The sequence below is a fragment of the Lepidochelys olivacea genome (genome assembly GCF_965140295.1).
Source record: "Lepidochelys olivacea isolate rLepOli2 genome assembly, chromosome: 2".
Taxonomy (NCBI): Eukaryota; Metazoa; Chordata; order Testudines; family Cheloniidae; genus Lepidochelys; species Lepidochelys olivacea.
This window is the reverse complement of record NC_140412.1, coordinates 191,131,405-191,147,498: the sequence shown is the minus strand read 5'-3', so window position 1 is coordinate 191,147,498 and position 16,094 is coordinate 191,131,405. Positions and strand designations below refer to the sequence as shown.

General features: G+C 44.9%; 1 protein-coding gene and 2 long non-coding RNA genes across 11 annotated transcripts in view; 1 reads left to right on the top strand and 2 right to left on the bottom strand.

The window, feature by feature from the left end:
- LOC311515896 overlaps positions 1-16,094 on the bottom strand; it is a 104,404-nt gene that overhangs the window by 10,414 nt on the left and 77,896 nt on the right. Inside the window, exon 3 of the long non-coding RNA XR_014710252.1 lies at positions 2,573-2,731. This is a non-coding gene — a long non-coding RNA (uncharacterized lncRNA). The remainder of the gene's footprint in view (positions 1-2,572; positions 2,732-16,094) is intronic.
- Positions 1-16,094, top strand: part of TMEM108 (transmembrane protein 108) — a 384,089-nt gene that overhangs the window by 362,675 nt on the left and 5,320 nt on the right. For 8 of the 9 annotated variants that reach the window (XM_084619370.1, XM_084619368.1, XM_084619366.1 and 5 more), the window contains one exon: positions 2,211-3,311. The exons of the other annotated variant lie outside the window; for it this stretch is intronic. In XM_084619370.1, coding sequence (XP_084475496.1) covers positions 2,211-3,311 — 1,101 coding nt within the window. The remainder of the gene's footprint in view (positions 1-2,210; positions 3,312-16,094) is intronic. 9 annotated transcript variants of the gene reach the window in all.
- On the bottom strand, positions 4,570-15,379 carry LOC311515897. The gene is made up of 3 exons (XR_014710253.1): positions 15,306-15,379; positions 9,893-10,103; positions 4,570-6,939 (listed from the first exon to the last, which is right to left on the bottom strand). It is a non-coding gene; the product is annotated as an uncharacterized lncRNA (long non-coding RNA).

Here is a 16,094-nt window from a genome sequence, read left to right as displayed (position 1 = left end):
ATACTGAGTGAGCATGAGTGGAGGGATAAGGCAGTTTAGGGTGGGGAAACTACAATGAGGCAGTTCTAAGCTGTATGGGTTACGTGGCTTGTGATCAACTAGCATGTGGTAGGGCAGGAGGAAAAAGTGCTACTACTTTGGTGGTTGGGTTTTTTTTAATGTGTTTTTTTGTTTGTTTGTTTGAGGGGTTTTTTACTTTATATCTACTAAGTCCTTTCTTTTCAAGGGCTCGGGATGGGCATCCTTTAGTATGGCATTTGTATAAAATCAAAATAACTAATCCCAGCAGTGTCCAGGGACCCCAGTGGAAGTTATAATGCAGCATCTTCCTTGATGCTCATGAGCCCCATTCTACAGAGGTTTCACTTTTCAGTGGTGAGAAATTACTCCCAAGTGAATTAACATCAAAATGGCTTTTAATAGTGCTCGCATAGGAGGTTGTGTGGGTGTCCCACACTGCTGGCTGGAAGGCTTAAAATTGCAAGGATTAAAATGGATTAATTTGGTGTCCAAGACGTTCAAAACACTTGGCTCAGTGGGCTGGTTATAGGCTATGGAGCCTTTCCTCTCAGGATCACTGGTTCTAATGCCAACCAGTTTAGTACTGCCATCTAGTGGTGGCCAATGGCCTCTTAAAAATGAATTGGTTTTCTCAGTGCATTTCTAGTGGGCAGGCATCCACAAGGTAGTTGACAATTTCAGCAAATGGAGACATGGCATCAGTGTGGTTCCTGCAAGTTGTAGTGACATAGGGGTACATCAGCAGAACAGGGTAAGGGCTTCTACTGTTACTGTTATCTGGATTAGAGATAAACACAAGAATTCACATTGCCGGTGTTACTTTTCATGAGCTAATAGTCACTTCCTGGGCGGTGGGAAGGGCAAAAGCCTACAGAGAACCCCAAATTCCACAACATGTACAAGCACAGGAAATGATAATTCAAACATCCCTATAAAAGTTAAAACAGAGGTTGACTGTATTGGGTCAAAATTGGAAGCCTATAATACTGTAGTTTCAAAACTGTGGTCTTTTGAATTTGCCCATGTTAGAGTGTTTGAGTGTTTTGCACTTCTCAGACACTGTAGATAAAAGGCAAGATTTTCAAAAGTGACCAGTGATTTTGGGTGTCTCAATTTCTTTGTGCCCAACTTTAGACACGTTAAAGAGATCTGAGTTTCAGAAAGAGATGAGCCATCCACCTGCTCAAAAAATCAGATCTCTTTAAGGAATCTCCAGTTTGGCACTCAAAAACAGAGACACCCTAAATCACTACTGATGCTTAACAATCTTAGCCAAAGAACAAGGAAGCTAAAAACCGCAACAGGCTCACAACAAAGTGGGAAGCTGTCTGGAAGGGGGTGCTCCTGGGCACAAATAAAATTGAAAATATGTTGATATAATTGCAACCCCCTAGGGGTACACTCTAAAGCTTCTATTGACCGGGCACATTGGACACACCGGGGGCTCCTCAGATCACTCCCCACCAGCTCCCTATGTGCCACCTTCCCATTCCTATCTATTTCAGGGACTCCTCCCACCCCTCCACCACATGTTAGGGGCTATGTGTGATGCCTATTCCCCCTTCTACTACATGCCAGGAGCCCACCACAGATCTTGAAGCCCAGCAGGTGGGAAACTAAGGTGGCTTTAAACCATTTTTGCACCTCCAGATCCTGGGCTGCTCCAGGGGCTAGAGTAGCCCAATTACAGCACCTTCTGCAGGCGACTCTGAGTGGCAGCACTGCCTGGAATCTACATGTTCCAGCCCTGCCCAGGACACACCCCTCCTCCTACTCCCAACCCTGCGTCTGGCCTGACCCTTATGCTAGGGTCAGAAGGCAACCTTACAGCTGCCTTCCTGAGTTCCCACACTGGAGGAATCCTCCCCCAATAAGAACTAGGGCTTTCAGAGTTCCTTTAGGCTCTCTTTCCCTTGTCCCTTCCTTCTTGATTTCTTAGAGAAGGAGGTGAAGATTACAGTTAGTCGTGAACTTTTCTGCTGCACTATAACTTAATGCTTTGGTGTCTTCCTAAGGCTCTCACTGCAATCTCTTTACCTAATGTATGCGTGCCTGACAAATTATAGTGAACTAACTTATAAAATACCATGAAAGCTTGAAGAAGGAAAGCATGAGCACACAATAATAGGGATTTTAGTCTGTACCTCTGTGGTTTTCATTTCAATACCTTTCTGTGTCCTTTCCTCAAGGTGTTCTACTGATCTTGGCACTGACAGAAGAGCTGGTGTTTGCTGTTCAGATACTGCCTCCAAGTGTATCGTCTCGGGGCCTCCTGACAGACACTACCGCTATCACAGCCATGGGGATAACACCTCGACACAAAGGCCATCGCACGACAGGACCCGTTCCCACAACTAGTCATTCAACTCGCCCAATGGAGATACCTGCTCCTACCATTGACCAGAAGCAAGCAACCAGCAGCCATCACGCTGGCAAAATGGAAACATATCATTTATACAACCAGAGTGCTTTGTATTCAGGACAGACTCGCCCAAAGGGGAAAATATTTCAGATTTTCAAAGGCAGCTTCACAGAATCTACAGAGCCTTACCTAAAGACAGCACTGCACTCTCCCTTTCCTACTTTGAGGCGCCCATTCACTAACCATCCATTTCAGCCCCAGATTGCAGCCTCCAATGATCCCAATAGTACCAGGCCAGCAACGACGACAGACGCAAGCTCTTCTCTTCACAGCAACACCTTGGAAGGCCTTAAAAAAGCAGAGCAGGTAAATGGAACATGGCTAGTTATGCAGAGAGCAGATCTTACCCCCCCAACAGCTGGCCCATCGACTGATCCCAAAACAGTGTCGGTGCCTTTTAAATCCACACACTATGATATATGGGATATCCTGAGCAAAAATAACTCTTGGGTAACCTTGAGTCCAGGTACAAATGTACCTTTGTTTGCCAGCCCTGGAACTGCAACAGCAGCAGGTCATTCAGTTCAGAGCAGCTTTGATGTCAACATTTCATCACCTACAATGGGAAACCCTAAAGGAACCTCCATGACGCAGCACACCATGGTGAATAATGCTGCTTTATCCAACCAGGCTCTCTCCACAGCACCCACCACAAGGTTGGCTGGCTCCATTTCAACAGCTGGCTCCACAGCAACAGGAAACTTTCTAAACAGACTGGTGCCTGCTGGAACCTGGAAGCCTGGCATGCCCGGGAATATTTCCCATGTCACTGAGGGGGATAAACCCCAGCACAGAGCAACCATTTGTCTCACCAAGGTGGACATTGCCTGGATCATTCTGGCTATCAGTGTACCTATATCTTCATGTTGTGAGTTAATTACTTCTTTTCTTTTTTCCTTCCTTGAGATACAAAATGTGTGCACGCCTGATGGGCTGGGGAGCTTAGCACTGGCGGTGTAACACATTCATATGAAACAGATGACAAGCAATGTTCAGATAAATAACACATTCTCTGATTTAAGTAGCCAAGACTAGAACACTGGTCTCAGCTCCAAAATGCAGGTGAAACACTTGAGCTAAAGGCAAACTCCCTTTGCTGGGATTAATAAGCAAGTCAGTTATCCTCTCTGGGGGCCATTCAATAGAGGATATCATAATTCGCCAACTCATTCACACAAAGTCTGGACATTACAGGAAGGAAAGCAGTTTGACTTCAAAAATGTCTAAATCAGGGATAAAAAATTATGCAGGTCCAAAATCTTGGAATTGTTATATTCAGCCCTGGAGCAGTACTTCAGAGTACTGCTGGACTGAAGGACCAGTGATAGCTTTAAAGATTATACCATTGAAAAGCTAGTGTTCCAGAAGATATTAAAGTATTTTACTTTTATTTTTATTTATTTTATTCTTACTTATATTTTATTCACAGTCAGTTTGTGAGCCATTGGACTTTAAAATCACATTATTCTGATTAACATCTTGCTTTCTATCTCCATTTTAATTCTGACATAGTTTTATCTGATGATGTCTAGAGAACAAAGAGTTTGAAATCTTAGCTTTCAAACAATAAAAAGTATTAATTTCTAAAGCCCTCTATACACTACAAGTACAAACCATGTTTCCATAACCAATTTGTGACCTTCTAATCTGACCCAGTTATATAACAAAAATGTTTGAACTATGTCTACCCAGAAGCTTTTTCACAACGCTAAACTATGTCAACCACACTTGGCTGTCCACTATGTAACTATTCGTATCAGTGCATTCTGGGAAAGTCTAAAATGTTATTCCGTAGTAATTAACCACGCAAAGAATTTACCCAGGGTCTTGGTGAATTCTCTATCCCTGGCAATTTTTAAATCAAGATTGGATGTTTTTCTAAGATATACGCTCTAGGAATTATTTTGTGGGCAGTTCTATGGTCTGTGTTATATGGGAAATGAGACTCGATCAGTGGTTCTTAACCTGGGGTACAAGATGCCCTTTCTGGGGGTGCGAGACACACCAAATTTTTTTAGAAGGTAAATCATTGAAAACAAATTAAGCACAGGCACGTAAGTACAACTACTTTGTTTAATCAAACCTATGTATTTATTAACATTATACATTTTTAACAATTACTGTAATATACAAACAAAAATATATCTAGATTTAAATAACTGATCTACTTCAACGATTTTTGATAAGGGGTGCGAGAACATATTTTGAGAACCAGCGGGATGCAGGCTGCAGTAAATGATCTCAGTGGTCCCTTCTGGCCGTGGAATCTACAAATAGTACTTCAGCAGGAGATAGTGTCCTGACAGCACACACACGGGGTGACACAAGCAATCTGAGACAATATTCAGAGCTGAGATGGAGGTTCCACCAAACTGATCACACAAGCACAGTTAAGTGGGTCCATCGACAATGCAAACAGAAGTGTGTCAAACAGTTACAGGAACAAAAACATTTGCCAGCGTGGATGAAACAACTGTTAGCAACCATGGCTCCTGAGCATTAACCCTGTTATGTTATATACAAGCTATATTTAGACCCAATTTTGTTACTAATTACAAATTTGGTTAAAATGGTAGTGGAGACAGGGCCTAATTCTGGCTGATTGTGAAAATAATGTTGGAATTGAAGTAAGTGTGTATGTATGTGAGTGAGAGAGAGAGAGAAGCAAGTATAATAAAAAATGTGATTTTTTTAAGGGCCAATATATCATGACCTGCTAAAGCTAGAAACACGTATGTGGACCGGTAGAAATTCTGTCAGGACCAGAAAATATTTCTTAGGACTGGTCTTGAACTAGAGATCAGAAAGAAAAGTATGTTAAAGCCCTAGATAAAGCATCTGTCTGAGTGCTAACAGCAAGCAGCATCTCAGGAGTCTTTTTGAAGGACTTCTCATTATCAATTAGTTTCTTAAACTACTTTACTGTAACAGATACTGTAATATCATGTGCTCATATACACTACATTTTTACATCTCTTATATTGCAAGCTGTGATTTCAACAAGTCATATATTGTTTTGAATTTGGCCTACAGCAGTAGTGAGAGGGCAACATTCTCAAATGCAGATAATGACTAAAGAGCCTAAGTCCCATTGACTTTTCATGACTTAGACTCCTAAGGCTCAGATCCTCCACGGTGTTTAGGTGTCTACCTCCCATTGATTTCAGTGGAAGTTAGGCACCTAAACACCTTGGAGGATCTGGGCTTAAATTTACATACAAAAAGTTGTGCTGTTTTAACTACACTGATATAATTAAAGCGCTACAACCCCCCTAAGGGTGGATGCTGTTATATTAACGTATATGTGCTTAGAGTGGCACAGCTTATTCCCATAAGGGAAAGGGAATAAACTGTATCAGTATAATGCACCTTTATACACCTATAACTGCATCTACACTCTGAGTTGTACCAGTTAAAAAAAACAACAACAACAAAAAAACCCAACGTGTTCCCTACCTTGCAATTATACTGGTACAAATTGCATGTAGACCAGGTCGAAGTTGCTTTTGAAACATTTTACCCAGAGAACTTTTAACATTTGGTGGCCACCTTTCAGATAATTTTCTAGCAGAGAGATGTACTCCTGCCAAAGCCCCTGCAGCACCTGCTCTGCTTTTTTTCAGCCTCAACAGAAGGTCAGTGGCTGTAATGGGCATGAAAAACCATCTCTCCAAGTCAGGGTCGAGGCATGTTGGTGGGATGATGTGAGGAAACTTGCTCAAGCTGTACCTGCTGCATGGATAATTAGTCCCCAGCATTGTCACTGTGGCAGTAAATTCATTTTTAAATGTTCTGAAGGGTCAGGCATTATCTAGATATAGTGGCAGAAGTGATTCTCCACATTGCAGCTCACATACTTTTCTCCGGTCAAAGGTGCAGAGTTCCTTTGCTTTCTTTTCATTGCTTTAAAGATTTAACCACCTCCGCACACAAAAGCACCACAGTCTCTTTTTACCTGCTCGATGCAAATGTTACTTTAGCTTCAGCACTGAACACTCAGCCAAGCAGCAGGCCTGGGACTCAAATCGCACTATATGAGTGATGTGAAATGAACATAATAGTAATGCATAGCTCATTAGTGCTAACTCTACACATTGATCTGCTACCATTGTATTTCTAAGGAAGTCTCTCAAGCAACAGTACACCATTCACAATGTGTACGACTGCCCTTTTGAGTTATTTTGCTTGTCATGTTAAAATGAAAAGAACGTTTTCCCTGATGGCACCAGGGAGCTACAACAGGCCTTTCCATTTCACAACCGAGGAAGCGTTGTCTTCTGAACCTCTCTCATGCTCATATGTATCCTCAGACACAGTGGAAATGAACAGTTGGTACTGTAGCTCTGCTACAAAATCACCTGATGAAGCTGGGTGTATTGCATAGTAAAGACATTGCTGCCATCTTCAGGAAACAAGGTGTTTGCAAACAAATATATAAAGTCCTTCATTCCAATCTCCAGGCAGAGGTGACTATAGATGAAAAGTAGTAGTTGTTCCTAATTTTGAGAAAAGATGAACTTCAGAATTTGATGTTAAGGAACATGTTATAGTATAGTAAAAAAAAAATGACCTACAACTAACAGATTTGCTATGGGTATCTTCAAGGGGTGGTGTTGCAATGAAAAGGTCTCACAGCTATATGCAGTGTGCAAAATAAACTGAATGCAGTCCATCTCCCTTTTTGGGTGATAGGGGGTGGGAAAATATAGTGCGTTTTGACTCAGCTCCAAGTCAAGTCTATCGAATCTTAAATTCTTAGGCCACTGGCCCATTCTAAGGTGTTCAACACCTTAGGTGCCTAAGGCAGGACTGAGCAGTGAGTAAGGGGAAGGAAGATTGACTCTGAGAGGCAGGACTTTTGTTAAGGGTGTTCTTCAGCTACCGGTTCCCAGCTCTGATGGGGAACCAGCAGGGTGAAGGCAGCATGAATTGGGAGGGCTGAAAAGAGGTGTAGAAACTGGCACTGACCCAACAGTTACATGCTGAGAAGTCTGCCAGGGAGTACGAGTCTCCCTATCTGCTGAGATAGAGGTAGGGCCTGCCAGCACTTGGCATTCCCAACTCCCTAAAGAAAGGGAAGGAGAAACAGGTGTGGGGAGGAAATTGGTGCCTTTGCACAACAGAAAGAGAGGAGAGAGAGAGGCAGGAGTCAAATTAACCCAGCTCCCACCTCCGTGAGGAGAAGTGTGTTCCATCAGTAGGCCTGCAGATTTAGCCAAAACAAAATATGAGAACTTTCCAGCACGTTCCAAAGGCTTTCTGTTATCACACTGTGCGTAAAGTATCATTCCCTCCACTTCAGGTGGTCCCCAGCTACAGAACCTCATTTGCCCATAAATGAAGCTTTCTAGAATAAGACCTCTCAAATCAATTGACTCTTGAGGATGCTTTCACAAAGCGAATGCACACATTTTTCTAGAGGAGCATGACACTTATAATCTCTACTACTATTCCTATCAACCTGCAGGAGCAGCACTTTTCCCCAGGTAACTGATGAGACCCTTAGAAGGGCCTTCTTTGAGAAGTAGTTCTTTTGTGCATAGGTACAGGGACATACAATATATTGGGAGGAGGAGACATCACTGCTCTGGGTGCCCCACATACAGGGCATGACCCACATACTCCACTCTAGCACTTCCCCCCACCCCCAACTGTTACCATGAGGGCCAGCTAGATTACCTGCAGGAGTGGTTTTCTCTATATTATGTGGATCTACTGCTAACTAAGGAGCCTCTGGAGGTGCCTTCACTTTCGTATCCCATGGAACCAGAAGAAGGGGAAACTACACAGCTCCTGCAGTTCTCATCTCCACAAGTCCAAGGGAAGAGGAGTCATGAGGGTTTTTGCAGGAACTGCACTGCTTGTCCCCAGGGGATTAAAAATCCTCAAGCAGCCACCTACATTTTCACTGATCCTGCTCATCAGATGGAAATTTGCCAAGATCAGGAGGCAAGTGAGTAGCATAGGATCTCCCCAACTCAAATGTGAACCAGCACCCTAGCCTTAGTCTGCCCTCAAACCGAAACCCACTATAAACCTAATTCCAATCCATATCTGAACACTGCTATCTCAGACCATAGCTAATGTAAAGGTGACAGTGTCACAATATCCACCAAATCTACAAGTACCTGTTTTCAGGGCTACATCAAACTTCTTAAGTCTCCCTGGCATATGACAGGGAATGCCATTCAGTGGTTAACCACATCAATCAATGCACAGTATCACCTATCATGACACAGAATAGTTTAGTAGCCCAGCCTGGGAATTTGTGGACTGGGGGTTTATGTCCAGCTCTCCTATGTGACCTTGTGAGAGTTGCTTCAGTGCCTCAGTTTCACCAGCTAGACAATGAGGGTAAGACTAATAACTCCCCTTTGAGACCCACAGATAAAAAGGGCTAAATACTGTTATGTTCCCAAAGTGCCACAGAACAATGAGATCGCTATTTTCAACTTGTCACAGTTTTTTGTGATGTCCTTCAGGCAGCTTTGAACATTATTTTTGGTCTCTCTCGCACTCCCAGTCGCAATGTAGGATGTGAAATGATTTTAAAACTCACATCACTGATCCCTCAAGTTCCAAGTTCTTTAAAAAAAAAAAGTGAAAAAAATCCTTCTGTAATTACCTAGTGACATGATTAAATGTAGAAGAATACAAACCTGGCCGTAGGACGCACAGCAGTACATTCCTTTAGCCACTTCTGCTGATAACAGAAAATGTGAGAGGGAGGCTGGCTTGCAGTGTGGAAACATCAGCAGAACCCAAGAACATATGAAGTATTGCCTTGGATTCAGCTCTGCCTAGCTCATATTTCATCGCCTGGGGAATGCTCAAAAGTGCCTTTTGTCAACCTTCATTGAAGAATTTACGAAAGTTTGTCCTGTGGTCTAGTTCTCCCAAGAGATAGATACTCCGGCCCTGATTCTGAGCTCACCCTGTTTCATGCAGATGTATTGCACCACTGTAAGTGAGATCAGACTGAGATTTAGGCTGTTTCCGCACTACTCGCTAGGGGTGTGATTCCCCTGCTCATGGACATGTACTCATGCGAGCGCCCATCGGTCAAGCGCTAGTATAAATACATTGTAGCCACAGTGGCACTGGCAGGAGCAGCAGAGGCACAGCTGAGCCATGCCGAGTCCAAACCTGCCTGAAACCGGTGGATTCGTCCTCGGCATGGCTCAAGGGTGTCTCTGCTGCTGCTACCAGGCTACCGCAGCTACACTGCTATTCATTTGAGCAAGTATCTGTATACGAGCAGAGGAATCACACTCCTAACTCACAGTGTAGTGAATCCTGTGTCCAGCTGGCAGCAGCTGTTTGTCAGTAAAGAACTTCAATAATAATAGTAATATAGCTAAGATAGTATAATAATATAGGCAGTGTAGGTAGTAAAACCTATTGTTAAAGTTGCTGGGCACTTCCTATTATAAGAGAAGGTTACTTCACCTGGTACTGTAATTGAGGTTCCTCGAGATGTGTCCCCCTGTGGATGCTCCACTTCAGGTGTTGGTGCACCCCTGTGCCATTGATCGGAGAATTTCAGCAGCAGTGTCCGTCTGGGTCGTGCATGCCCAGTGGTGGTCTCGCAGCGCCATTGGCGCCTCATCTATCATACGCACGGCCCAACCCCCTCAGTTCCTTCTCAACCATCTCTGGCCTGACATGGAGTTTTGTAGCCGCGTCCCAATGTCAGTGACAAAAGAGAAATAGTTTTAAGTTTCATAGGGTAGTTAGTAGTAGTTTAGTTAGTCTTCTTTATCATATATATATATAGATACACACACACATATACACACACACTCTAAGATCCTGTTTTCAGTTGCATATAACTTTGCAAGTTAAACCACTTGAGTTGAAATTTTCCACTCTCGGTGCTTGCCTCGGGCTGAATTTTTCTGGGGAGGGGGGTTGCTTTTTGTTTTGAAAGTTTCAGCTAAAACAATTGAGCTGTTTCTGCAGGTGAGATTAGGGAAAAATCCATTGTTTTGCTCACATTATTTTTACAATCAGTGCATTATTTTTTAGATGCTCTAGTGTCTCCATGCTTTGGAGCAGGGACTTGAAATTTGTGTGTGTGTGTGTGTGTGTGTGATATGTGGCTTTTACTGTTCCCATGAAAAACTATTTTCACAAGGTATGAGCCTTTAAAAAAAAAAACTCAGCTCACACATGATCAAGGGAAGCTTGTTAGAGTAAAGCTGCTAAAGTCTCCAAAGATTCTGTCTGCACTGAGTATGCCCCAGCCCTCCACAGCTCCTATGTGCAGACTACACTGTGTGTGCTCCACCATGGGGCTGCAGGGGCTGGCCTGAGCAGGACTTTCCCGGCAATTCACAATAGCAGTAGACCCCAGGAAAGAGAATAGGGAGACTCTCTCTCTCTTGTGCTCCTAGTACTTCCACTGCTGACAGCCAGGTATTGAGTAGAAGAAGAAAGCAGCCTGGTTTAGAATGAAGAGGGGTGAGGAATGAGAGAGACAGTGTAGTGAGCTGTAGCTCACAAAAGCTTATGCTCAAATAAATTTGTTAGTCTCTAAGGTGCCACAAGTACTCCTGTTCTTTTTTCAAAGGGGGGAACAGTAGCCAAAAGATGTGGGGGGAAGCAGTGGGAGATAGGAGCCAGTCAGGGAAGCAGCAGAAGGGGAGGGGGACAGGGTACTGAGGGGAATATAGGTGTCAATAAGAGGGAAGATTATAGCTGAGGAAGAGGGGACAGGAGCTAGGAATGGATAGATAGGAAGAAAGGTGTACAGAGATAAACCTGTGGCGGATACAGGGACAGAAGGGTCTATAACTTTGGAAAAACACACTACTCTCCAGAACCTGCAACTGAACCCAAGAGTCCTGAGTATTTACGTATCTCTATTGTCCACACATATATGTGAAACCCCTGGCAAAGAGTGAGTCTCGACCTCCTCTAGAAGCTGACCACATATTTAATCTTCTACTACTACCACCAGTTACTCCATTAGCTAAGTGGTAGTGGTCTAAGGTCCAAATACTGCTAGTAACCCAAGCTGGGGGTCAGTATGGTTCCACATGATGGAATTTCTAGATTTTTTCCAAATTTTTTTAAAGTAAGGAAATTACATTTAAAAAACAATGTGAAAAGAATGGTAAAGTTGTAAAGTCAAGTTCTCAAAAGTTAGGAGATGTCAGATTTAAAAGTTGCCCATGCAACCTTAATTCACCCCACTTATGTGTAGGCATTATAATTGTAAGCAGAGCCTCTTACTACCTATTTCCACAGTTCCCTTGCCTCTCAGTGCACATGCTACTCTTGGGGAAATTCTGTGCCCCTGTGGAGCAGCAGAAAAATGCCCCCTCCCCCCCACAGATTCCTTTCTGCTTCCTTGAAGAAAAAGGTTTCTGTGGGGAAGCAAAGAGCCACTGCATCAGTACTCAATGACCCCTCCCTGGCAGCTCTGCAGCTCAGACATGTCTGTTCGGGCAGTTGGGGAGAGAGGTCTGGGGATGCCACGGCCACCCAGGGACATTAGTCCCAGCTGGGTGGGAGATGGGGAGGATGGAGATGGAGTTCCCCCTCCCTTGCACGGAGCAGCCAGGACTGGGTCAGATCAAGCCCCAGAAACTTACCCTGGGTGGACGGGGGAGCAGCTCCCTGTACAGTGACCCCTCCCCCCAGCTGCACACCCAAAACCCCCCTTCCACAAAGCGCCCCAATCCCCTACCCTGCCAAGCATCATCCCCTGCATCAGGAGCCCCCCACACCTGGACCCCCACCCCACTGAACCCCAATCAGCTTCACCCTGACCCCCCACCATCAAGCCCCACTCCCACAGTCCTCCCCTGCACAGCCCTAACCACCTTCACCTGGACTCCCCTACAGAGTCTCATTCCCCCTGCACCCAGAAACCCGCACTGAGCCCCTGTGCATCCAGATTCCCCCCTGCACCTAGATCCCCCACTGAGCTGCCTGCACCCAGATTGCACCACACAGAACCTTGATACTTTTGAGGGAATTCTACACCAAAAAATTAAATATTCTGCACAAAAAAATTTAAAAATTCTGTGCACAATATTTTAAAATTCTGCAAAGTTCTGCATATTGTTAAAATAACACAGAAACACAACAAGAGTATAATCACACCATTTTCAATTATTTTTGTAATTTATTTCAAAATACTTGTCAGCAAATAATAAAAATGGTGTGGTTATATTGTGTTATTTTGACAAATATAATAAGCAGAATTTTCCACAATTTTAAAATATTGTGCGCAGCATTTTTAATTTGTGTGTGCAGAATATTTAATTTTTTTGGTGCCGAATTTCCTCAGGAGTAACATGCTAGACCTGCTCTGGGAATGTATAAGTGTTGTGTAGTGAAGGAGGTTATTGTCTGTAGGACTGCTTCCTAATTTGTTGCAGAAGTTGGAGGCAAGGGATTGCAGGGAGGGAAAGGATCATCTCATGGTTAAGGCAGTTCAGTACTACCCTGGAAAATTTGATTCTATCCCTCTCTCTAACACAGAGTTCCTATGTGATGCCAGGCAAGTCACTCAAACCAAAAAGTGTTCACAGCTGGCCACTAATTGTATGTTCCTCATTTTCTTGGTGCCTACCATGAGACACTTGGTGCTAGATTTGCAGAAATGCAGGGCATTCACAGCTGTGATCTGAATATATAATGTGCTATAAAACTGTTAAGTACTCTGAAAAATCAGGCCCTCAGCGTCTCAAGTTGTGCACCTTAAATGAGTGGGTACTTTTACCAATTGTTACCTTTATCTCTGTGTCTCAATTCCCCAGTTCTAAAATGAGGATAATACTACCACGTAATATCACAGGGGCATTGTGAAGAAAATTAATTAACGTTTGTGTGGTGAGTAAGGTCTGGGGCCACACACTGAATAAGGATAAAAAGAAATATTGAATAAGTACTCATTCACTGAATGAGGCAGTGATCCTGTGGAAAATACAATGTGATCATGCAATTAAAGACTATCATAATGCAGAAGGGAGGCAGAATTAAGGTAGCAGAGACATCCTTAAGTCTGGCATTTCCTAATTTTTGAATGTTTGATTTTGCAGCCTTGAAGTTCTTTTAACATAGGGGGTTTTTTTTTGGATGCAGTAATATAATAATATTAAATAGTGAAGAGGGCAAACAGCCCTTGAATGCATAAGAAGGGGAGTATCGAATAGGATTAGAGAGATGGTATTATTGCTGTATATGGCATTAGTAAGACCATTACTGGAATGTTTTGATTAGTTCTGGTATTCGCAGTTGAAAAATAATACTGGAAATTGGAAAGGGTTCAGAAAAGAACTACAAGAATGATCTGAGTTCTGGAAAACTTGCCTTATAGTTAGAGACTATGCAAAAATGAAATATAATAGAGAGGGAAAGGTCAATCAAGCTTTGCTGAGGGTTCAGGTAAATTTTTGAGGGAAAGCTGTAGTTGGTTCTTATTTTATCCAAACAGATTCACACCTCACTAAAAGAAATGTGATGTTGCAGCATTAGTTAAACAATACTAATTTCTAGTCTTCACTAGAGTACAAGACACATTATAGAAAAAAGCAAGATGGAAGCTGTGACTTTTTTTTCTACTCTACTCTGTTGTCTTTACTGTTACCTCATATTTTCAACCCACCTCTATTGTGTTTTGTGCGTTTCATCCATTTAGGATTTCCTGTCTGACAGTCTAGATCAGGGGTTCCCAAACTTGGGTACACATGCTTGATGATCCATCCATTCACTTCACAATTTTTAAAGAAGGTGGTATGTGAACCAGTAAAGTTTGGGAGTTGCTGTCTTAGATTGTATGAACGGAAAGGTCCTGGAACACTCTGGGTGTTTCCATAATACAGATAATAAGATAACCGTGTATAGGTACCCCCAAGCACTCTGGTAAATGAAACACTAGATTAGGACCCAACAGAGCCGGGTTCTATTCCCAGTATTGTGAGTTGGCAAGTCACTTATACCTGCTCCTGCCTCGGTTTCCCCATCTGTATAACTGGTATAATACTGTAGTTTTATACCCACTTTTATGAAGTACATTTAGATATGTGTTATGTTACATTACTTTTTTAAAAAAATAAACTTTGCCAACCAGCGTGCCAATAAGTGTTAACTGTGGTGAGTCTCAGCAGAGAGGCCAAGGACTGAATGAGCCCAGAGACAGAAATCCCCTTCATAAAACAGTCTCTCCTGCTTAGGATTCAAGCACCTTGAAAAGACAGCATAGGGGATCTTTCACTGCTGCTATACTTAATCTGTAATAAACACAGGACTTCATTCTTCTGGCCTTTCAATCCGGCAGTACTCAGAAGAGCTAAGTGTTTGATCCTCAAAGGGACTTAGACAGGGCCGTCCCTAGCCATATGCAGCCCCAGGCTTCCGCGGGGGGGGGTACCTGCTCCTCGCCCCCCCACCGCCAGGGTCTGGGCTGCGCTCAAGGTCTGTGGGGCCCGGGAGGCAGGAGCTGTGGGGGCCACTTTGGGAGGCCCAAGAGGATTAGCAGGGGACCAGGAGCAGTCTGCTCCGTTTCCCTCGCCCCAGCCCCGTCACTCAGGGGAGGAGGTTTGGGGGAAGGGGTCCCCCCCTCACCGGCAGGAAGCGGAGCAGCCTGGCCCCAGCCGCGGTGCTCCACTTCCCACCGGCGGTGAGATGGTGCTTCCCCCCAGCGAGCGACACAGCTGGGGCCGGGGCGAGGGAAGCGGAGCGGGCTGGAGCCGCTTCCCGCCGCCAGGGAGTGAGGGGGGCGCTCCTTTCCCCCACCCCCGCACTCACCGGCAGTGGGAAGCGGAGCGAGCCGGCCCCAGCCCGCTCCGCTCCCCCCGCCCCAGTCGTGTCGCTCGGGGGAGGGGGTCTCCCCCGCCCCCGCACTCACCAGCGGCGGGAAGCAGAGCGAGGTGGCTGGGAGCTGGCGGAGCAGAACGGGCTGGGGCCAGGTTGCTCCGCTTCCCGCCGCTGCCAGGGAGTGCGGGGTCGCTGGGGGAAGAGGTGGAATGGGGGTGGGGCAGAGGAGGCGGGAAGGCTAAGAGGTGGGGCGGAGGGAGTTGTCCGGAGCTCCACACCCCCCTAGGGGCGGCCGTGCCCCTTGCAGTGGGCACAGTCCGCGGGGGAGGGGGGGCGGCCGGCTAAGGGATAGGGCTGGTCGCCAGAGCTGGTGCCCTAAATGTCATGGTGCCCTATGCAGCTGCGTATTCTGGGTATGCCTAGGGACGGCCCTGGCCTTAGACGTTGCAATGCCTAACTTTTAGGCACCCTGCCTAGTGGAATCTAGAGCGCTAAGTGAAGTGCCCAGGCTCTCTATACCATGCACAGGGAGAGCACAGCACCTAAGCAGGGGTTCCCAGAAGCCAGCAAACTGAGCTGTGAGACACCCCCGCTAGCCAGCTGGTATGGAATGCTAAGGAGAGGGGTGGGGCCTGCCTCCACTCAGGATTCACAGCTGTGAACTTTCTCCAGGAGTTAGGCACCTAAGCCCTGTCAGTCCTTTCTTGCAAAAAATCTGAGAAGAAGGTGGGGATCCTCATTATATCTAACAGCCCACTAGCCAGGTCACTTTCCTGGGATGTGGGCGCTGTAGGTTTGAATCCTTGCCTGAAGCAGGGCCCCAGTGGTGGGGGAACACCTAGTTTGAGAATTCTGTTGCAGCTCAGGCATGAACACAGAG